Here is a 26,089-nt window from a genome sequence, read left to right on the forward strand (position 1 = left end):
ACGTTGACACTAACGAAGCAAGCGGCAAAAAATATGTTCTTTGTTTGCTACACAGTTTGGGGTTGAAAGAAAATACACCTTCCATTAAGAAAAGCTTCCAGTATTCAAGCAAATATTTGTATTCTTCAAAAATATGCTTAAAGGTCATGACACACACACACACACACACACACACACATATATATATATATATATATATATATATATATATATATATATATATATATATATATATATATATATTCTTGTTCTGTATGTTGTAAAGGATAAGTTTTGAAACTCTAGAAAGTAAAGCGCTTCAAAATATTCTTAAAAGAAAAAATGTTTGCTATAAGGACATAGCACAATTGAACGTGATTCAAGTAACAGAGCACATAGTAAAGTAACACTAGTGTACATATTGCTGGATAGCAAGCAATCATGTAACATTGCTATGACATATCCTAAAATAACCATACATTCACTTTGCCTACATCACTTTTCAAAATATGACTTTGTAATATATTCATTAGGTTGGCAATATAAAACGGAGTATTTTTTACTTTCTAAAATGAACCAAAGTTGCCAAATATATACTTGACAAATCACATCTTCTTAAACAACCGGTTGTTACTGCACTGTGCAGACAAGTGGATAAGTTTGGCCACTTGATCCTGCATTGTGGTTCGGAATGCATGTAACACAATTTAAGGAATAGGTAGGTGAATATATATATATATATATATATATATATATATATATATATATATATATATATATATATATATATATATATACATACATACATACATACATACACTGCATTTTATAAAACGTTTGCAATTTGAAACGAGACTTTGACTCTCTTGGAATATTGCTCAGAATATTATTATTGTAAATGAAATGTTTATCAGGTAATATTTAAATGCGTTATGATTCAACAAACACGTTAAGAATACGAATTATACTGCTATCAATATTCATTTGGGGGTCAATATATTGCCATGAAGATTCCAAGCTCTAAATTCTATTACTTATTTGAACATGTTGAACCATGACCATATATTCCAATCGACAAATACAAGTTATTCAAACATTGACTACAATTTGTCAGGTGACATCACAACTGCATGTAGTCTTTAACCTAAATCAAATCACAGTTAACAATAGCGTCATATTCGTCATTATTTTCATGTATTAAAACACCTCCCATTTGTACTTGCGGGTGTGGGCATAACGGGATACACATTTCAAAACACAATCAGTAATCCTGGAGATAGGTCCAATGTAATATTATGTTATAAATAACATAATATTCTATTACAATCGACAAATACAAAGCATTCAAGCATTGGCTACAATTTTCGGGTGACGTCATAACTCCATGTAGTCTTTAACCTAAATCAAATCACAGTTAACAATAACGTCATATTCGTCATTATTTTCATGTATCAAAACAACCCTTTATTAACGATGTAAATGTACTGTAAAATGGCCTAGAGTAAAACAGTATAAGCACTTTCAGACTATGTGAAATCTGGAGATCTTGGAGTTAATTTGAACAAGCAAGTATCTCATGTTCTTAATTTAACTTTACTTAGAAGTGGCTTTAATTAGATGCTTGCGATTAACATATCACGTCTAAAAATGTCAAGCATAAATAATGTTAAATAGATGTTCACCATTCATACATTATTTTAATTAGATTTTCGCCAATATTACAATTCTGAAAAAGATGGATTAAATGAAAGAGATTCTAACAAACATACAGAATAAAGATGGCGGACAAGGTGGACGTAATGTATTCAAGCTCTGGTGAATTATGGACGCCCGTAAGATAAAAGAGAAGTGCTTTTCATCCAGTGTTGAAATTCTGCTGTGTGAACACTTTGACAACAGAATGGCATGTGTATCATAGTTTTATATAAACTAAGCTCGAAGGAAATTCGATGAAATTCAATTTTCCTTTCATACTTCTTTTCGCGCCATTTTCATGTATCAGGCTATGAAAGGGTGTGTCGTTATCGTGTATTTTCTGGTGAATCTTATGTGGTGTTGGAAATATGTTGAGAGACATGTGCTGTTGGAGACATGTTGTGAGGATACATAAATTCCGCTTGTTGCTACTGTGGCATAAATAATATTTATTTTAATAAATAATCGCATTCTCATGATTTTGTGACTCGAGTACTCGATTCCGTGATCATTGCATTTTGATTAACTTGCACACAGTTTTGTTTAACTTTGCTGTGCATAACTGATGTGAATTATATGTGAATAATATTTATATTCTGGACTAAATTTATATTTTATACTTTATATTTTGTGGATTTCAATTTCTTGGATTATTCTGAAGGATCTTCTTGGATCAATGGACGCAGCGGGTGAGTGTGACACTCCATTTAATCATGTAACGTGTAAAAAAAAAATGCATATTTGTCTTGGTCGTCAACAATGTGCAAAGGGATGAAAAGCTAAGCATAGTATTCTAGTTTTCATGTGTAATATATGACGTTAAAAATGGCAGAGATATCCTGATAGATGTATGTATATATATATATATATATATATATATATATATATATATATATATATATATATACACTTAAGTGCTCTTTTATGTTGTGTGTGATTGTTATTGCGAAAAGAGGAGTTGAAATTCGTACACGATCTGTGATTCGTACATGTACTGATTTAGTGCTCATAATTACTATATATGACGATATGCCATATACATGTCAGAGATTTGCCATCTACAGTCAGATTCTAGATAAGATCTAAATTCACATTGGGGCATTCGGATCATGATGTTGGAAACATGATGTGTGGGTAATGTCAAATACATTAAGTATCGTTGTTAAAGACTATATGTATTTTGTGAGATGCTTTTGTGAACTGTTGTTCACGTTAACTCACGTTAACTCATTCCAGTGTAAATGTGTACTCAGTCCTAGTGCCAGTAGTTATTTCCTTATATGTGTTATATATTTAGTTTTTTAGTGAGTAGATAGTGAGTAGATAGTGAGCAAATCACATATGTACGAATTCAAAATATTATGGTAGCGGATGCGTTAGCTTTGGTACCGTTACCATGTGTTAATTCTGAGCTAAGTTCTGAGTTAGACCAAATATCATTCATCATTCGAACAATGAGAACAATTTCAGTTAAGTGATGCACGAGAGGTAACAGAACATACAACTGTTACATATCTGTCCTAGCAGAAGAGGGCTCACATTCGTTAGTGCAAGTGCGAGCGATATATAACAGGTATTAACCTATTTATCAATTGTATACGGACTTCACTATAAACCGTTGAACATGGATGACAACCTAGAAATAGATGAGCGTTACAGTGGTGATGAAAGGTCCGGTTTAGAAGAAGACTTAATAGCAACCCAGACCGAAAAAAATATATACCTTCAAATTGATTCGAAATTTGGAACTCTGGACAGAGATGAATTTAAAAAGATGTGTTTGGAATTGGATGTACAGAGTTTAAAAGATATAAGACTATCACTTCACGACCTGACTAAATTGGAAAATGTCAATTACCCTGTGACGCGTATAGTTGAGAGAACAGTAAGATGTGATAGTGCTCCTCTAGAGGAGAGATTAGCTGAGGATATATTTATTCTATACCATTTCTTAACAGGAGATAACAACTTATCTGAAGTGAAAAGCCTTGCGTCGAGACAGAAGCCGAGCACGGGCACGATTGATAACAGTACACGCGTGAGTCAAGCATCTAAAAGAAAAGGATCTAACAAACAGTCTCAGCGATCTGAACCAAAACCAGAACAGGTGATAACGTTATCAGATCACAATTCAGTATCTTCACTATCAAATGATAAAAATGACAGTTCAATAACAACAGAGAACTTATACAAGATAATAGACCTAAAACATTTTATACAAAGCAGTATTCAACAAATGAAAGATGACATTAGAAATGAATTGAAAACTGAGCTTGACAAGATACGTAAAGAACTGCTCAGTAGAGATGTTAACTCGACTAGGTTACAATCAGAATTAGGAAGATGTAAAGAGGAAGAGAAGAAGTTATCACAAGACAACCTGGCCTTGAGAATCTCACTCAGGGAGAAAAATAACCAGCTGGAAACTATAAATGCTCACCAGCTGTTTCTACACCAATTGCTCGGTGATAAAGTATATAACAAGGCTAAAGAAAATGTAACTTCAAAATGTGAGGCAGAAACTCAGACATTACTAGCTGATATAGTGCGTATGGGCAATCATTCAAATGAAACACAAACGGAAAAGAGGGCTAAAGCGATAAATGCTCTGGACTCTGATTATATCAAACGGCGGAAGCATTTATCGGATCAAACGGAATATACGGCCAAGTCAACTGACTCAAGGGAAGGAGTGGCGTCGACACTGTCCACCATACTCAATACTTCCAACGAAGAACCTACATTAGTTAAAGATAACGATGTACGTGATTATCTCCAAGATCAGAAATACTCGGCACGAGTACACACAAGGAACAACGATAGGGAGAGAAGGTCACCATTAGCAAACAATCCGGGCACCTCATTGAAGGACACTGATAAAGTAAACAAACCGATTGAAGTTATCACAACCAACAGAAACTACAGACCACATAAACGAATGAGGAACTCTTATGAACGTCGAGTTCTAATGTCAAGAATACCAGTTGATAGAACAAGAGAGGAGATGAGAACCTGTATTAAAAAACACGCTAAAATTAAAGGGGTAGAAGTAATTGACTCTCAGATATTAAAGCATTGGCGAGTAAAAGGAGGAAAGGACACTTTTACTGTTTTAATCACGGTAGATAAGTTAGACTTTGAGAAAGTTTTAGAGGAAGGTTTTTGGCCAAATTTTGTATGGGCAAGAGAATGGTATGAGGATTATGGTGATAAGGACACCCAGCAGTACTGGCGTAAATAAATAAAGGAGTAGTAAGTAAAATACATATATTATGGTAAATTGCTATATAGTCTTTGCAATACTTGTGTTGAAAATCTATTTTTCGTTAAGTCAACTAATGTCTAGTCATACATTTCGTTTGCTGACGTGGAACGTAAAAGGAGTCATGTACGGGTCACCTTACTTGTATTCTTTGCTAAATGAGGTAGATGTTGCTGTACTTACTGAGCATTGGCTTCTTCCGGAGCAGCTCAATTTCCTGGATAATATACATCCAGATTTTAAATCATTCGCACGCTCTGACAAAAGACTAGCAGTAAATTTCGAAGAAAGGCTAAGGCATACAGGGTTCGGGGGAATAGCAATTCTTTATAGGAAATCACTCCGCTTTAATCACTTGTCGAGCGTTGGCAGTGACAGAGTTTTAGGGATAGAGGTAAAATGTAATGATAGACTTAAATATTTTATATTCGGGGCACTTTTGCCATCAACTAATTTTCCTATTGCAAGTTACTCCGAAACAATAGAAGAACTAAAGGATCAGTTTGATATTTTCTGCAAAGAAGGCATTCCCGTACTTGCCGGAGACTTCAATGGTCAGCTAAGTTCACTGTTTAGCTCCAAAGCAAATTGTTTGACATCAAACGCTAGAGGCACTATTCTGGAAAAGTTTCTGAGCGATAGACATTTAATATCTGTTAATAGTCAATCCATTTGTGAAGGGCCAGATTTTACTTTTTTCTCAACCGATGGCTAATCAAAATCTTTGATAGACCATATACTATTGCAAAAAAGTAAATTCGATTTAGTGGTTAAGGCAGAAATAATAGATGATCATCCTTTGAACATTTCAGATCATCTTCCTGTAAAAATAGAGTTGGTCACACCTTTAGTACATAAGGCAACAATGGCTGACGAGCATATCATTCATTCCATAAATTGGAAGAAAGCCTCAGCAGAACAAATGAATAGATATAAGGAAGCAACACGCAACGAATTGTTAGCGCAAATGCATAAAGCAGAATTAGCGACGAATGTCGATATTGAAATTATTATTCAAGACACAGTAAAGATTTTACATGAAGCAGCATCTAGGTTTCTCCCCATAAAGAGGTTTTGCCCATACGCTAACCCCTATTGGAAACTATTAAACGTAAAAAAGTTTCACACGGAAATGCGGCTGAAACGCAGGGTATGGATTTCTAATGGTAGGCCAAGAGGTTGGGAATATATATCATATGCGAACTATAAGAAAGCGAAGAAATTGTTTGCAAAAGAATTATTGAAAGCTAAAGAAATATACGATAGAGAACAATTTAGTGGGCTTGAAAAGGCTGCAGAGCTCGATATTTCTACTTTCTATAAGTTTATACGGAATAAAAGAAATAAACGCGATTACATTCACGAAATCGAATCAAACGGAAAAATTGTACGCGATCACGACTCTATTAGAGAGTTATGGGCAAATTATTTCTCCAGTTTATCACTGCCTGACAATACTTATCTGTACGATGAAAATCATTACCAGATGGTCTTAGCAGAGGTCAGAAAACAAACTAAAGAAACCTATTCACACTTTGATGAACTTGTTGATAAAATCCCCACTAGTGACGAAATCAGTAGTGCAATTAGCTCTCTCAATAAAGATAAGGCATGTGGCCACGACGGTATTGTTGCTGAGCATTTACTGTTTGCGGACCCTCCAAGCAGTGTACAATTACTTGTGTAATTAAAGTGTACGAGGCCGAGAAGTACCCGTGCCACTTTAAACAAGGTTTGGTTATACCAATATTCAAAGGAGGGGGAAAGAACAAATTAGATATGAATAATTACCGCGATATAACTATAATTCCAGTGCTTCAGAAAGTTCTAGAACAAATTATATATAGTAGACTACTTATATTTTCTAAACAGATTTCTTTTCCAAATCCGTTGCAACAGGGTTTTAGAAATAATTGCGGTAGTATCACTGCAGCGTTCTGTATCAAAGAATCTATATGCTACTATTTGGATAAAAATACTCCTGTCTATGCTACATTTCTTGATAATGCTAAAGCCTTCAACACAGTTTGGCATAACGGGTTATTCTACAAGTTGTACAGACTTGGCATCAAAGGGAAGACCTGGCGCATCATGAAAGATTCGTTTGAGAGAGTAACAAGCTCTGTTTTATATGCGGGCAAGCTGTCCAAACGCTTCGATATTATGCAGGGTGTAGGACAGGGCCGTATCTTGTCTGCCTGGTTCTTTCTTGTAATGATAGATGATTTGATCACGGAATTAGATCACACTTTGCGAGGTCTAAATCTTGTTGATCTCCACCTGCCTTGTGTCTTATTAGCAGATGACACAACTGTAATGTCTAACTCGCGTCATTCAATGCAACAGCTGCTAGATACAATTTCCGACTATGCGAAAAGGTGGAGATTAAGATATAATGCAGATAAAAGTTGCACCATCTTGTTTACTAACAAAAGAACGACTGGTATACCTTCTTTTATGCTCGACAAATCTCCAATTCCGGCAGTCAAAAGTAAGAAGTATGCCGGCATACCTCTAAAATACAACTTAAAACCAAACGACGCGATAAAAGAAGCATGTGATAAAGGCAAACACTTGTTAAACTCTTTATATTTTATTGGTATCAGAGATGGAGGAATGAACCCTCTAACAAGTCTGAAGATTTGGAAAAGAATTATTCTACCCTCGGTCCTATATGGATGTGAACTATGGTCAGGTATCACAAACTCAAATATAGAAGAACTTGAGTTATGCCAGAGATATGCAGCGCGACGTATGCAAGCTTTCGATAAATATTCGCCTACGGAGGCAACAAGTAGTACCTTAGGACTCTGGTCAATGGAAGCATACATAGATAGGATGAAATTGCTCCTTTTCAACCGATTATGTAAGGGCGATTGGACTTTTATCTGGAAAAAGATTTTCATTATGCGCCTATGTCAGTATCTGAACAACCCGCTAAAACAGACGGGATTTATACCTGATATTGACAGAATAACTAAGAAATATGGTATGGGAAATGTTCTTTTAGACTATGCAGAAAGAGTACAAACTGAAGAAAAACTCTTCTGGAATCGACATATTACTGATATTATCCAAAACCATGAAGAAACTACCTGGAGAGCAAATATGGAACTAAGGGATGATTTAATTCACTTCAGAAACATTCATTTGGACTTAAAACCAAGTAATATATGGTTTCTTGGGCGTAAATATCCATCCATGTTATGGCCTCTCTCTGAAGTAATGAAACTATATATCATGCCTGTTGGTAAAGTTATGGTATGCAAACTCTGTGGAAAAGAGACTGACGACAGAGCGAAACATCTTATTTTAGGCTGCGAAATGCTGCTTGAGGAACGAAATGTTTTCTTTGAGAGAGTGATTGACTCTTTAGAAGTGAGAGACGGGGTTAACTTATTCAATCAAGAAGACGATATATTGTTGGAGACACTTCTTGGAAGCAGGGTTGACTGCATGTCGTCTATTGACGATGACGTATCAGATAGGCTCATGTTGGTGACCGCAAACAGCATAGCTTCATTCTACAATAAAATGTGTGCCCTACTATCAACTAACATGCCCTAACATGATATTAAAAGTAAGTAGTAAATTAACATTAAATATAAACAATTAAAGGCCAAAGTCTTCTTGTCATATCCGCAAATTTTGTTGTCTGACAGCTGTTTGTGTGTGCGTTTATGTATTTGTTTATGTATTTGTTTATGTTTATTTCCAAGAGATTTCTATATGGTTTTCTATATTTATATATCTCATTTTGTAAACGCATTAGTTGACGATGTATATATCATGCTTGCGTTCTCGTCTATGATGTGTCTCATAATTCTATGATATGTATAATATGTATCTTAGCAACCTGATATACTCTTTGTTGTAGAGGTTACTAAGTCATCTAGACAGTCAGTCATAGATAAATGCATGCACGCACGCATACGCGCAAACAAGTATATATATGCATAAATACATGCGTCATATGAAGAAAAGAAACTACATATAGAATTACACTGTTATAAGTTTTACATTTCATTTTCGTTGCTATCTCGGACTTAATGTTAAGCACATAACACTATAGACGTATTAACTTTTCGAAATATTATCATCATCAAGCAACTGTTAAAAGATCAGTGCCATGCTCCGCCAAATGATTGCAGATTTGCATAATTGCAGGTATTGAGATATTTCGTTTTGTCAATACGGTAGCTTACACAGTATTACAATTGTATTACTACTGTATCTTTGTCACTTTTCTGTTCTATTTTATGATCTTGTATTATTCTGAATTTGTTTAATCTGATGTAATCTCTTTTTAAAGAGGAAATAAAGTCAGTCAGTCAGTCAGTCAGTCAGTCATACATACATACATACACTGCATTTTATAAAACGTTTGCAATTTGAAACGAGACTTTGACTCTCTTGGAATATTGCTCAGAATATTATTATTGTAAATGAAATGTTTATCAGGTAATATTTAAATGCGTTATGATTCAACAAACACGTTAAGAATACGAATTATACTGCTATCAATATTCATTTGGGGGTCAATATATTGCCATGAAGATTCCAAGCTCTAAATTCTATTACTTATTTGAACATGTTGAACCATGACCATATATTCCAATCGACAAATACAAGTTATTCAAACACTGGCTACAATTTGTCAGGTGACATCACAACTGCATGTAGTCTTTAACCTAAATCAAATCACAGTTAACAATAGCGTCATATTCGTCATTATTTTCATGTATTAAAACACCTCCCATTTGTACTTGCGGGTGTGGGCATAACGGGATACACATTTCAAAACACAATCAGTAATCCTGGAGATAGGTCCAATGTAATATTATGTTATAAATAACATAATATTCTATTACAATCGACAAATACAAAGCATTCAAGCATTGGCTACAATTTTCGGGTGACGTCATAACTCCATGTAGTCTTTAACCTAAATCAAATCACAGTTAACAATAACGTCATATTCGTCATTATTTTCATGTATCAAAACAACCCTTTATTAACGATGTAAATGTACTGTAAAATGGCCTAGAGTAAAACAGTATAAGCACTTTCAGACTATGTGAAATCTGGAGATCTTGGAGTTAATTTGAACAAGCAAGTATCTCATGTTCTTAAATTAACTTTACTTAGAAGTGGCTTTAATTAGATGCTTGCGATTAACATATCACGTCTAAAAATGTCAAGCATAAATAATGTTAAATAGATGTTCACCATTCATACATTATTTTAATTAGATTTTCGCCAATATTACAATTCTGAAAAAGATGGATTAAATGAAAGAGATTCTAACAAACGCGTGAACAAAAAAGAACATACATGACCAGATGGACAAGAGTGGTCAGTTGAACTTGATTGTGTTGTTGAATCACAGTTTTCTGGGAATGGTACGCACATTTCCTGGTCCAAACAGTAAACCTGCAAAATTATGCTTACATAGATATGTGCATATATTGCATGTGTGTAAGGAGTGCAAGTGAACAAACTTGTTATGTATCTCTATATTGTCTTCCTAATCTTTTCTGTGATTGAGGGTAATGCCTACCTGACTTATATTGTTTTAAGAAGTAAGCAATATGTTCCCTTGAATGTGAGTTCAAGACCTGGCCTTCATTACCAGTTAGTGGGGTTTAATTTCGTAGGTCAGGTGAAATTGATGTATATATAGATTGTATTGGTAAACAATTATTCATTCCTTTTCCTACATAAGTCTTTGGGAATCTATGATGAGAGCTTATAGTTGTGTTCAGATATAATTCTAATAAAGTTATTAATTTAAGTTATTCATTGGAATTACAAAGTGCAATTGACGTCTTGGACTAAAACGCGATTTTTTTTTAATTATTGTGAACTAGTCCAAAGATATTTTGGTTTGTATCATTTTGGTACATTACGACATTTAATAATATCGGAATTTCTTTAGGACATTCTATATGTTTGGACGTCTGGTAACACAATTAAGATTATCTTGGATTTAATTCCCAATACAGTAAGTGTCTCTGGAATCCTCACTTTGTGTTGTAGAGAAATTAATTGCTTGTTGATTTCCTTACATTCTTGGTTTCATTTTAATTTTGTTATCTAATTTATGACCTAGACTCGTAACAATATATACACAAATTGCATTTTATTCTTACAGATAGATCAGACGCTTATATTTCGAGCCACGATAGTGTCTATTGTCTTGGAAAATACCCCAAAATAATAAAATTCAAAATTACATGGTTGTCACATAATATATAAATGTATATGGAGTGAATAAAAACGTGAGGAATAAAAGAGGTATGCTGCGATGACTCTTCTTTCGGGTCTTCATATTTTCGTCATGACGACATCAACATTGAAATCCTATTTTTTAATTTACCTATAACTTCTCACTTTGTATTGAAGAGAAATAAATTGCTTGTTGATTGTACTTCACATTATGGTTTCACTTTCCTTTTCAAACGTAATTTAAGACCTAGAGTAGTAACACTATATACAAACATTGCAATGTATTCTTATGCTTAAAAACTTAAAGCGAATAATTCGATGGGAAACTATTTCAATCATACTTGTATAGATAAAGTAATAAATAATAAAAACATCTTGGGTATCAGTACATAAATATTTGTACAGGGTCCTGCGATGTATTCGACTATTTGTCTTTAATATCTTGAGTTCGATACAACGCAGGAAAGAATTTTAATGGGACATAAAAAGATTCAATGAATTGTGTAAAACTACCGTTTAAAATGTAATGTTTATGCATTTATTGTGATCTAGAGGGCTACAGATATGGAGAAAAAGATTCGAATGCGATGTTGAAAATATCAGGATAAATATAAAGCAACTAGAAGGAAGCATACAAAACCCGGCTGGCATCCTAGGCTATCGTCGGTACCTTCTGTCGTACTCTCGCAGCTATAATCATGCAGGATACACATTTCTTTTTCTAGACAGTACACCTGTGAAAACACACTCTCTATGCTGAGAGACGCCTGATCGTTCTACATGTTTACCTCAACACTGTATATGTTTTGTATAAGAATAGTTAGTGGTACTTCGAAAACTCAATTGTTTTATTTGATGCTTTGGTTGTTTGAGTTAAAGAGAAAGATATTGACCTGGACAATAAATGAAATATGTTCGAGTTATCGATGCTGCACTGCATCCTATCAATACAAGCTTACACTAACACTAAGGTAAAGGTTTCTCTTGATGGACACAATGTACTTATAAGATAGTAAAATAAGCATACTAGAGATGCAAACATCAAAACAGCGATCATGAAATGAATAGTCAGTTTCTTATACCCACCTCATACGGAAAGTTGAGCGTCAACATATACTGTATGTATTGCCCGTTTGATTTCTCCGACTGACACACCCCATGGTTAATGTTTCCAGAATTTCTTAAAGTGTTGTTAAAATGTACCCCCTATAATTAATGGCAAGCAAACATGCAAATTCGAGAGTTTACTGCACCTGTTCCTCAGCACGTTTAACAGCAGAGGGGCATGGTCGCCTTTCAAGTTTAACCACTCCTGATTGGGTTGGGTCTGTAGGAATCAAGGTAATAATTCAACTCCCATAGTAAAATAACAGAAACGGCATGGTATTAAGAATTCAATACCATGACATTTCCGAATGTTCATAATTAAACCTTATGTCTCGATATAGACCGGTCTTCTATACAAGGTTCTATTTGGAGAAAACCATATGTCCCGCAATAATTTTGTTGTTTTTTTTAAATTAATGTTTTTGTGTATTTACCACTGTTTGCAATTTCGCATGTAAAGAATATAATACTAATTTTGGCAATAGTTGTTCAAGAGCTAACTCTGTAGAATGACTGAAATCGATCAAAAAAACATTCCCTCTATTTTTTTCAGTTGCAATTAGGATAAGATCTCAAAAAGTTCCTTTTATTAAAATTACTAAAATGTTACTTTTCATTATCAAACTAGTCATAGCCAGACAAACCCATGTATGCTTTTTTTATACATCCATTTCTAGACCGATTCCCCTTCTTCCATATATGTCGTGCCTATAGCGATGGCAGTAAAATGCACCATTTTACCAACAGAAAGAACATGGTTACTATTATTAGATTGAGCAATCCCTCTTAACGGCTATTCCTTTTGCGCTGATACCCAGTCGTGTTAGACGCATATAAATATTGAAGGTAAAAAAACGAAAACTTTAAACTTGAAAGTTAAACATTCCAAAATCCACATGCACGAATTCAAATTATGATAAATGTCGAGTAGGCTTTCTCATCCTCAGAACTGATAAGCAGTTTTCGTGTGCTTATGGTCAGTTTAGATACAACATACAGACTATACATTAGGAAAAATAATTGTTACAAAGAATATCTTTCGATATTTCGTATACATGCCGATGTTATCAGAAGCACAATAAAGAACGAAGCAATTAATTATTTTGAGTATTAAGTAATAGATGCTGAAACCGTTATCTAAATCGTCTTCAACCAACAAATATATAGCACATGGTTTGACTCGAGAGGTCGTGATGTTAAAGAAGGAATGATATGGAAAAAGACGCTATAAAAAGTATACACACATACAGCCAAAAGCACATACACCTGATCAAAATATACAACATTGTATTTGGTGTTCTTAACCTGAGAATTTAAATTCTTGATCAAATTCTTTCTAAAACCTGAGAAAATGACAATTAGCTGCTATAGCAACTCTACAAACATGAAATAAAAATGAATTATGAGGAATTAAATGTCATACATAGCCTGGTGGACAAGTGCCTGGTGTATTACTGTTCATTGTAGTTTTGCAGTTTTCCTCCAAGTAGACGCAACCTTCACTTTCCATGCAGAAAACCTATACGAAATACGGAAACCATTATCAATACTTCGATTTAATTTGCTGTCATATCATGGATGTGTAATATGTAACGTATAGCAAGTTCCATATATAGCATAGATTGTGAGTATAATATGAACTTTGCCTCAGACAGCCTCAGACATAAAAAATAAACACTTTTGAGACTTATTTATCAGAAAGAAAACTGGAAAGAAAACTGATAGCTGTACCATATATGACAATTATATTCTTATCTTAAGCACAAATTATCCAATCTTGCCAGTGTCATGTAAATTATTGATAATGATTGAAATCCACATCGATATAGAATATATCCATATTTTATAAGCAGATATAAGTAAATATTTATATTTCTTTCTAAAACCTGAGAAATTGACACTTAGTTGCTATAACAACTCAGAAATATGAAACAGATTATGAATAATGAGGAAACATTTATCGTACATAGCCTGGAGGACAAGTGTCTGGTGTATTACTGGTCGTTGTCGTTTTGCAGTTTTCCTCCAAAGAGACACAACTTTCACTTTCCATGCAGAAACCCTATATCAAATAGAGTAATCGATACTTGGCTTCAATCTACTATCAACAAATAGCTTCCAAGTAATTGAAATATAATGGACATGTAATATGTAACGTAAAACAAGGCCTAAATTTAGTCAGTATATTATATAATTTACCTCACACATAAATAATGTGAAACATTTTGACATAGAATTGTTAGAAAGAAACTGGTAATTAAACTTGCAGCTGTAACATAAATGACAATTTTCTTCTTGAAAAATATTTTAAGTTAAATGATCCTCTTTCATTGTTATGCCTTGTAACTAAAATCTACATAGATATATTGGATATATGGAAATATTTTACAAGTGGAAAACAATATATTGTCCTGAAGCCATTCGTGATAATACAAAAAGGTTTCCACTTCACGACTGAAATATGTCCTTATATCTACAAAAAAAAACTGAACTTTGTTTTATGTATATATATTTTGAGGGAAGAACGGTTGATTTTCATTGATTTGTTCTCCATCCTGTTCGAATGAAAATAACTGCTTTATTACAACAAAATAAAAAAGTTAAGAAATTTATAATATGTTTATGACGGCGTACTTTAACAAACTTATCTTGTACCAATAATGCTTCGAATTGTGTATTGTGTCGAATTAATGACTCTATTCAAACAAACATAAAAAGGTTTTTATCTTACTTAACACATTTATATGGGCATATCTATAAAATAAACCTTGTCGGGGTAGAAGCACTGTATTTTTTTTATCAAAAAAGATTTTAATTGTTAGTTTACTTGCAATAATTTTTGTTCATTTTTTTGTATTTTATTTTTTGTTCATTTTTTGCATTCTGGTTTGTCAACAGACGTTGCACCCAACATTAAATTGTCACTTAATTTTTCTTTTTGCAATCAGCACTCATCAGTACCCGATTTATCCATCGTTTTCAAACATGATTATGATTGTGCTGAGAGAAAGAATCACTACTTAAACAATTTCATTACCATATTTAACCAAGATTTTTCTCCATAAAATGTGTTAATTTGTCGCAGAGTGTAGAAAGGCACATTGTATGGACAATCTAATAGCATCAGTTTATGTAATTTACATGATTTATATATACAACTAATTTTAAAAAATGTTAATGCTTGAAGCCTACGTTTTGTTTTCATTTTCGGGCATTTTGTTATATCGTCTCCTTATGTGATTAAATAAATTAAATCTAGTCTTGACACAATTTAAGATATGTTCATCCTGAAAAAAAAGAGATAATGAGATTAAGAATAAAAACAAAAAGAATTAGGCTTAAGATTTGAACAACAAACTTAAGGGCAAATATATATTTCCTAAATGGAAAAAGAAAGTAGTTCCAAAATGTATATTGCCACTACGGCGATATCATTTTCCCCACTGATATATTTCAATATCTGATTATGAAATATGTATTCAAAGTTGAATTAGCCTAACTTTTGTTCCAGCGAGCAAATAAATAATAATTCATTACCAGGAAAACATTGTCTCTCACTTAAGCAAAGATGAAAGTTTTGCATCGCCAATAAAACAAAATGAAAGTTTCATTAATACAGATGATAAGAATTCAATATTAAATCAGTAAGTAAAAATACGTTATGACATCTTATTATTTATTATTGTCAATGTACAATGTATTCTCAACGTATAATTACATAGCCTGATGGACAACCGACATGTATGTCCATTGTTGGCGTTGTTGTGTCCTTACAATCATGTCGTATGCACTCTCCTTTTTCAAGACAAAACACCTGAAATGGAAATGAAATTTGCATTGATACAAAATGCTCTTATTGTGATATATTTTTGAAAGACATCTATGGAAGTTCAAGTAACTTGTAACTACTGGTCTATTTAAAATATATATTTTGATTAAATTCCAATAGCCGAAGCGATTTCATTTAGACTAGATTACTAATTTTGGATTATTATGAATTCATTTAGAGATATTTGGATTATATCATTGCGATACATCAAGACTATAAGCACATCAACACTATTCCAGGATATTGGAACATCAGCACTTCAAAATTTAAATTCATTCGAAACACCAATGGAATTTTTTCGGAATACTCTACTTTTTCACTTGTGATAGAACTTTTAAGATTATTTGGCATTTAATTCATAATTCTGTAAGTTCTTTTTAACTTCTGACTTTCTATTATAGGAAAATGACTTATTTGATGAATTTCTAAAAAAGTTGTTGATTGTCGCTCTTTTGTGATACTTAATTTAGAACATAGAGTCGTAACAGTCTACAATTACGTTTGTAGTCTAATTTAAATATCTGAAACCAACTAACCCAGCTAATGCAATGTAAATTTGGAGAAAATTTTATGGAATCATAACAAATGTTACCAACCTTTTTTGAAAGCAAAAAAGAAATGAGTGTGATGAAAGAGTATGAAAAGTGCTCTTTTCCTCACTCTGGTATTACTTAGATATAAAATAATAACAAAAATTATTATTTTAATTATTGCATGAAAAATTTGCTCAAGTAAATTAATTTCATTTTATTACGCATTTTTATGTTGGATTCAACGATAGCACCTTTATATTAATCACTTAGGTATACCTTGATTCCTATGAGACCGACTCCGGATTAGTTGTATAATTAGAAAAGAACTGAAACACACACACACACACACATACCCACACACGCACGCACGCACACACACACATACATACATACATACATACATACATACATACATACATACATAAACAGACAGGCAGGCAGGCAGGCAGTCAGGCATCCACACACACACACACACACACATGCATGCATGCATGCATACATACATACATACGTACATACATACATACATACTTTAATTAGTAACCTTTTGTCAAACTTACATAACCACTCGGGCATGTGACACCAGGATCCTGAAATCCTCCCGTAGGTTTGCAGCTATCATCACTGGTAGACATGCACACCTCGTGTTCCAGACAAAAAACCTACAGATATTTTCTTGAAATTGATGAAATGTCATTTCTCCTAATGCTTTCATTTTCCCCCAATTATCATAAATAAGTCATGCATTTGCATCGACCAAATGGTATATAAATACGTACTTAATAGCTTTCTCAAACTTTTGGACAATGTGATTGACATTAAAAGACGTTATTCAACGTCTATTACACGGATGAGTACATTTTCATCATTCCTGGCTGTCCGTAATAAAATTATACAAGACTGGAAAAATTTAAAAGTAGAGAACTCTTAAGAAAAAATACTTGATGAATATTCAACACTTGCAAAAGAGAATGTGGCTTGCTATTATGCCCTGTTGCAGCAACATCTTCCATTGTTCGATAGATTAAAAGTCATTACAGATAATGTCACACGGAAAAGTAATGGCCAAAACATCCGTTGTCTGAAGCTGTGCTAGCGAGGGTGGCAGCAGCAAAAGCAGCAAATGTATTAGTAGTAGTAGTAAATACAGCAGCAAGGGTACTATCAGTAACAGCAGAAATAGCAGAGACAACAGTAATAGTAATAGCAGCTGAAATAGTAGTAGTACTAGTAGCTCTGTATGTGAAATAAAGAATTCGTCTTCAATATAGAATATCTTGCGAAAATACTAAAAAAAACATAATGTCCTTGAATTATATTGATTGTTAGATTTTAAATGTATGTCTCTCCTATTATGTTCTATACAACATTTTAAATTCAAATATAATCATCCAAAGTTCATGAAAGCACTTTACATTATTTCATGTTTCGATCGATAAATTACACTCTCCTGGGCTAAATGCAGTGGAAGATAATTAATATTGTATAAATATATATTCAATATTGTTTCGTTTACTCGATCGTCATGAACGTATAGATTATTTATAAAGGCTGTTTTGCTGATAATATAAATCCAATATTCACGCCATTTATGGACTGGTCCAATCAATATTGGATACCAAAGATATAGTGATATTTGAAAACTGTCATGAATATTAGCCTTTTCATTTCCAATGGCTGTCTATATATATATATATATATATATATATATATATATATATATATATATATATATATATATATATATATATATATATATATATATATATATATATATATATATATATATATATATATATATATATATATATATATATATATATATATATATATATATGGGGGAGAGAGAGGTGCGTCTTTCACATCGGCGAAACTTTTAAAAATACAAATAGCAGAAAATATATTGAATCGTACATACACGTTTTACTGCCGTAAATAAATTGAAAATTTACAACGAAACCGGAAGCGAAAAGAGCACTAAAAAAACGTGCTACAGCTGTCAAGACGGCACTTACACTTAACTACAGAGCTACAACTTTGTCAATCCTGCACTAAAACATAACCATCTTGATAGCTTCAACTATGTCAAAAGGGCACTTAGAGCTATCCATAACTCTTCAACTCTGTCAGAAGAACACTAAAACGTAATTTCTTTTAGGTAATTACAATACATCGTAATATTATAGTTTCACTCAATTTTCGCGAACGCCTTCGATTCTGCAGGCTAGAAACATTAGTAAACTTTTTTTAGTCTCCTATACATAGAAGCTGGCTGTTCCTTAAGAATAATATCAGCATATCTAGTAAGTGTACATTTGTTGAAGGTATGTTTGAAATTATTAAAATTCTTCGAGGTGGGGGAGGAACAGAAAGGAAGCTTCACTCCATCATAACACCTCTGTGTGTGTGTGTGTGTGTGTGTGTGTGTGTGTGTGTGTGTGTGTGTGTGTAATTTGGATTTTTAACGTAGCTTTAACAATTTTTCAGTCATATCGCTACGATGTCTGCAGTGTGACAGTGTATAGGGATGTCTAGCACTTGGGGCATCATGCCGCAAACATCTAGCATGATGTCCCACCTAGTCACATTATCCGGACACCAGGTCGACCAGTCTAACACTAACCTCTTGATGCTGAGCGCCAAGCGAGGCAGCTGTTAGTACCATTTTTGTAAGTCTTTAGTATGACTCGGCAGGGGATCGAACCCACGACCTCCCGTATCCGAGGTGGATGCTATAATCACTAGGCCACCGGAGCGGTCTCATAACACCTGTAGTTATATATACCAAAGATATTCTTAATTGTCTTTCTTCGCTGAGAAGTGAATTAAATTATTCCATGATCCAATCACAGTAGAATCATAATAGGTGGAAACATGACAATTATCGGAGACATACCAGTATTTCACTGCGTGAAACCTATCAGTTTGTGATGGACATTAAAAAGCTAAATGTGATAATTGTTTAATGCACCATATATACCCCTTCGACAGATTTATTAGTAGCTACATGCCAATGAGGAAATCGTGATGATCTTCTTATTCGCTCAGTGATTGATACGTAAACTAATTTAGACATCGGTAGAGCAGTGATAACCACGCAATAATCATTAGCATATCACGCCATGTTAAATCCAAGTATTTCATGTTGACACTTACCCCGTTTAAATTAACGTAATGTTTAAGCGCATGCGCCTAATTTTGTATGAAATGGTTGAAAATGTTTAAGTCGTGATCATTTAATGTAGTCTCTGATATAAAATAGAAGTCCGATAGGTGACGGACGATAGGCCTACAAGCTGTCTGTTGGCCTGTAAATTACGCCATGCTCACACCATTGTCAACGAAATTATTGACTGAACGGTCCATATGTATCGGCCAATGTCAGGATTCTGTGAGATGCGGCGATACATTAGCCACTCGAAACAATTAGTGCCCTCACATCGAACAGATTTCACCAGATATTGAGATAGTTAGGTTCGAAAAAAAAGAGACAAATCAATACTTTATCCCTGGAAAGATACGGGTTACTACCCTGTATTACAGGTCAGGAGTCATTCAGGGTAAACAAACATTACACTCAGACTGGGTCTAAAACAATAGGTAAATGCAAAAAAACATACCAAAACAATCGACTATATTTCAGCACGTGATCCATTCAAAATAGAAACTCTTGTGCACCGAATGACATTTTGATACATAAAGAGCACCTTTGTTGTAATAGCCGTCACAGTGTATTCAAAAAATTATTGCAGGTACACAATAACAAGGATTCCTAGAGGAGGAAAAAATACTCCGGCATCTAAGTCTTTGTTCACATTTTTAAATGATCCATATTTTATTTCTTTATATGAAACGTCGCAGAGTATTATAACATTTTAAACACTCATATAATACAGTGAAACTTAACGTCGGATTTTCATATTGTGAACTCAAATTACTGATAAAAATAACATACATACATGCATAAAGGGGATTAGTTAGACACTGATTGAAATATTCGGAAGAATTTCCATTGGATGTGACTGTATTCATCAGCTTTAAACTACCAAATGCAAAATCCCATTTGAAATTATACCATACACTAAAAATCAAAATAAATAGTATAAAGAGGATACAAAGTGTTATATTTTCACCTGTCCAGGTGGGCATTGGTTCACTGGCACATGACTACCGCAATATCCATCTACAGGTACACAAGCTTCCTCACTGAGACAGTATACCTGGCAATGAAAAAACTTTCTGATAATTTAGTGTCATCAGAGTAATTTTAATTGACTGACTAACTGACTGATTTGAGTTAAGCTACAAATTTTGCGAATGTAGAGACATAAGGAGCAAACTGCCTAACCAGAATGAGACCATGACCGCAGATCCTGGATGGGCCGGGCAGGAGTCGAAAAACGACAGTACTCTAATCTGAAATTGTATCTTAAGACTAATGTATTGACATTAGAGGGGAACTAAACACTCGGTAACCTAACATTTCACAGTAACTTTTGCAGTATGAAATAACATAGCCAAAGCAGTGGTCATTGAATGTAAAGCAAAACATCTTGATGAAAGAAATGCATATGCTTTAGAACGAAATTAGGATAAAAACGACATCTAATGAAATCTCGTATAATGCCGAAATAACGAGATTCTTTTTTAGTACTTTCAAGTGGATTCTCGGACAAAATTTGCAGGGATGAGCGTAGGTGTCTACCATGAATACAATGAACATATTTTGTATCAAGATCAAAAGGAAAGATTTTCATATCAAATAAAAACGTCTCTGAATAGTTTAGAGTCTGAAGTTGCTCAAAGATGTATATAGTAAAAGAAAATCATCCGCTGTAAATGTCGTGGTACGACACATGGCCATCGGATGCAAACTAAGGAAAGCTGTAAAATGTTTTTCGTAGTTTTCCACGAATCCGAAACTTTACGAGAAGCAAATTATCTACCAGGAGCAAAAAATCATTTTAGACACTTAAAGTTTGTTTCTTTTTAACTGATTTATGTTATATATGTTATCGAAATGTATGTATCTACTTGCGAAGTTTGGTCTACATGTTGACAATCTGTTGTTAGATCTATTGATCACTGCACCCACAAATGAAACTCCACAAAATTAATATTTTCGTGGCAAATTGGCGGAAACTACACAAATTCCGTAGTTTTCATGGAGGAACTCTATATATGTGATCACCATAATAAAGATATTAGACTTAGCTTTAACGAACAGCTTTAAGTTTAAATAGCCTAGATGAACCGAAATAATCCATTAACGAGGGAAATATGTAATTAACGTTCATAGGATATTTATTTTACACGAATTCAATTACCTGCTCAGCAGGACAAGGGCTTTGGGTGACGTAGTTGTCGTCTGAATTCTCCCACATAGGGGTAAAAGTACTGGAGGGCCAACTTCCCATGTTCATTTCCCAACTACTCCACGTGCTCATTTCCCAGCTGCTCGTTAAACCATATTGTGCTTGGATAAGCGCCACCAGCGCTGAATAATAATAATAATAATAATAACAATAATAATAATGCGTCAACATGAAAAAATAAGCAGTAAACTCCGTGAATTTTCCCTCACCTACCTTAATGAGGTCACTGCAATATGCAGCAATGCAATCTGAATATGATCTTTGCTACAGAACTGTGACGTTACCGGGCAGGTATGGAAAGTAACAAAGTTTCATGTCCAGTCTTCAATGGCATTAAAGTTAAGCTGCTGAAAAGGGATGAAACTGAATAGCAAACTTGACCTTAAACACAAAACATTGACTATGATTCACTGAGTGCCATCAAATTGAGGAAATGAGGTTTACCATGGTTCAACAATGTCCTTCAAAAAACTTCAAAGATATAACGTTGTAATAAAAACAAACCTTAATATATTGACATGTGACCTTGACCTGAAGATAGGATTATAAATATGGACTGCAAAATACCCTCTAGTGACAACATATACCTACACCAAGGATCGTCTACATAGCTGAAAAAACTTCGTAAGCTGTAATAAAGAAACAAAATGTGATTGAATCCTAGAAAATATGCACCTATAACCTTTGCCTTGAGCAAATGATCCCCTATGTGGTTTGAGACATACAATTTAGCAATGATGTATACATTTGCCAAATTTTATCCCTTAATCTAAGATGGCTCTAATTTTAATAGTAGAAAGGAAACGTTGATTGAAAGGAAACTTAAAATGCTGAAGCATTACTTTTTCCTTAAAAACTGGACCCCAGTGTGGAATTTTACACATCTTCTAATAATGATAGATGAATATTCCAAATTTAATTCTTGATCTCAAAAGGATCAAATATTACAGAGTGGATGATGCTGTTTAGGTGTATAAAGTTTCAGTCCTCAGTCTCAAACGGCTGAAAAGTTATAAAACGGAAGTACAATGAAACAGAAAACTTAAAATTTTCAGATATGACCATTACCTTAAAATAAAGTTTTCCCGCCCTATCAATGTGGTACGTGACACACCTTCTAATGAGGATGTGTAGGTATACCAAACCTCACATTTTGAAAAAGATCCAAACGTAAAGAGCGGAAAGGAAAGTGAGATGAAAACATTTAAACACTTTGAACTTAAAAAATTGGATCCCTTAATGTGATATGATACACGCTTTGTGATGATCATGTATATGTAAACCAAAAGTTTAAGTTTTTAATCTTAAATAGCTTGAAAATTATCGAACAGAAAAGAAAGTGTGACGGGAAAATTTAACTATTAGGCTATGGCTTCGGTCTTCAAGAAAAGTCTTTAAAATCTGGTATGGACTCGGTCTTCAAGAAAGGTCTTTAAAATCAGGTATGTACTCGGTCTTCAAGAAAGGTCTTTCAAATCTGGTATGGACTCGGTCTTCAAGAAAGGTCTTTACAATATGGGATGCTACGCGCCTAATGATGATGTATACGTACGCCATGTTTCATCTTTCAATCTCAGACAGCTTGAAAGTTACACAATGTAACGAAAATGTGACGGATGGATGGACGGTGGGCGGAATGACTAAAGGAAACGCAAATAGTATGTGTCCCCTGCTTAAATAATAATAATAATAAGTAGTAGTAGTAGTAGTAGTAGTAGTAGTAGCAGTAGTATAGTTGCTGCGTGTGTTGTTTTTGTTATCATTAGTAGTAGTTGTGTGGATGGTATCAGTTGTGTGTTTGCTATTGTTTTGTTAATGCTATTGTTGCGGACACTTTAGTTTAATTTATCTGTCGTTTGGTGGCTATCAAAGAAGCAGTCGTAGTGCAGGAGCAGCAGAAGCTATAATCGTAGAAGTAGCATTACAGGTGGAGTGGTGTTACTAGGTGTTTGAAAAATCTTGTTTCTCAGATATCTTAATACGCTCAAGCAATTACAGCAGTTTTAATCACTTGGTGAAATATGGAAAATGCACCCTTGTTTTGATGATGTCCATCAAAATCACACACAAAATCAAAGAAACTATACAGACGCATCTGAAATATGGATGCTTAAATGACCAAGAGAGGCGGTTAACATGTTCAGATCCAGAATTAATAAAGAAAACATAAACTCGAATGCAAACACAATTCAAAAGTGTGACGGTTTTTTGTGTAGCACTTGCTCGTGTTTATGGTACACTGAGATTTAACAATTGTTTCCATTCATACTATATTGACATTCAATTATGAGAATTCGCTAAAAGACAACACGTAGTACTTCCAATATACGAATAAAACCATCCACCATCTTCTATCCTGGAAATCTCTGTATCTCCCGCTGACTGCACGTTTCTAGATATTGGTTAAAAAAATTACTTGATTGAAAATGTTGTCAGCTATCCATCTTTTTGATATGTTATTATTATTTACAAGAATACTTGTACATACCTGAGAAAGTGAGAATCAGCCTCATCTTGTTCTAGTATTGCTGAACTGCATGGGTTCCTTGTATGCTCTTATAAATGTGTCTTGTCGCCGTTATATAGCGCTGTCAGAAACTGGTTATACGTTGGATCTTGACCAAGAATCATCGATTGACTAAAGGTAGAAAATGATGGTTGCCAATGGAAACCAGGTAAATGCTGATGCTGCAAAATAATGGACTTGAAACCATCGGAACTCCCCGATCAATAGTATGCATTAATGAACTCGGCAGATCATGTAGAATGTAAATAATACTTAGATAACACATAACTAAGGACTAAGCCATTACTTATTCAAAGCTGAATGTGACATTGGCTTTAAAATATAGGCTACGGACTTCTGAAAACTGATACACATTGTAAATACACACACCCACACATCAAACATTTACCACTTTAAACATGAAATAGCAATAACAACTGGACTGAATGTATATTTGTTTACAAAGGAATATTCTGGCCTTTCATTTTATTCGAACACACAATTTTCGAAGTATCATTTTATCATCAACATCGAAATCAGAAAAAATAATCTTCTAAAATACTATTAATATATTCAATGATTTTTATGGCAATCTGAGACAGTATCATATTCGACATCTATGGCATTACTAAGACAGTATCATATTTGAAATCTGTATGGCATAACTGAGACAGTATCATATTCGAAATTTGCAAAAACTAAAATCATGAGGGTTATCAAAGATAACTTGCGAACAAACCTATTTATGATTTCTGTATAAACCGCATTTAACATGTGTTATAAAGCTCATTATAATAATAACAGAAAGTATTAAATCATATGGGACCATGAATATGAAACAAAACTATTTTGGTTTAATATGGAAAGCACTTATTATAAATTTAATATAATTTGGTACCAGTAACCTAAGTGATTCACATCTTGCTAATTGCAAATGTCTTGCAAATGTCGGTTTACCCTTACCACCTCTTCAATTGTAAATCGAATTCATGTCTGTCTCTATCTGGTTTTGCGTTAATAATATCTTAAAACTTTATACTGCTATGATGGATATATTAGCCGATAAATTAATTTGTTAACATAAAATATGCAAGAATATGAACCTTTCTCTCTCTCTCTCTCTCTCTCTCTCTCTCTCTCTCTCTCTCTCTCTCTATATATATATATATATATATATATATATATATATATATATATATATATATATATATATATATATGACTACTTAGAAAAAATAATTAATTTTTTGGGGGGTGAGGGAAGAGTATTTTTAACTGAATCTAAAGAATATAAATATATGGCGTATAACAATCCTTTCAAGTGCACTGGATCCAAGACGGGATCGATTCATCTTCCCTAACCGATGTTTCGATATGGTGACTATCTACACTCACTATAAACTGCCGCACTGCATACATCGTAGCAATGTGGCTGAATGATTTTTAAACTACGTTAAAAATCCAAATCACACATACACACACGCGCGCGTGCGCGCGCACACACACACACACACACACACACACACACACATACATACATACATACATACATACATACATACATACATACATACAT

General features: G+C 33.7%; 1 protein-coding gene across 4 annotated transcripts in view; it reads right to left on the bottom strand.

The window, feature by feature from the left end:
• LOC149780305 (uncharacterized) overlaps window positions 1–24,607 on the bottom strand; it is a 94,454-nt gene extending 69,847 nt beyond the window's left edge. For 3 of the 4 annotated variants that reach the window (XM_089937136.1, XM_089937137.1, XM_089937135.1), the window contains exons 1-7: window positions 24,497–24,607; window positions 21,961–22,130; window positions 20,767–20,853; window positions 17,194–17,295; window positions 15,990–16,085; window positions 14,238–14,333; window positions 13,695–13,790 (exon numbers count right to left, since the gene is read on the bottom strand). In XM_089937136.1, the coding sequence (XP_089793262.1) occupies window positions 13,695–13,790; window positions 14,238–14,333; window positions 15,990–16,085; window positions 17,194–17,295; window positions 20,767–20,853; window positions 21,961–22,130; window positions 24,497–24,521 (672 nt within the window). In that variant the 5' untranslated portion in view covers window positions 24,522–24,607. Of the gene's footprint in view, window positions 1–10,270; window positions 10,367–13,694; window positions 13,791–14,237; window positions 14,334–15,989; window positions 16,086–17,193; window positions 17,296–20,766; window positions 20,854–21,960; window positions 22,131–24,496 lie in introns of those variants that run through there. The other variant, XM_089937138.1, reaches the window with a different exon arrangement.
• Between the last annotated feature and the right edge of the window lie 1,482 nt (window positions 24,608–26,089).

The sequence above is a fragment of the Sinohyriopsis cumingii genome, chromosome 16 (genome assembly GCF_028554795.1).
Source record: "Sinohyriopsis cumingii isolate HCF-2022 chromosome 16, ASM2855479v2, whole genome shotgun sequence".
NCBI classification, from domain to species: domain Eukaryota; kingdom Metazoa; phylum Mollusca; class Bivalvia; order Unionida; family Unionidae; genus Sinohyriopsis; species Sinohyriopsis cumingii.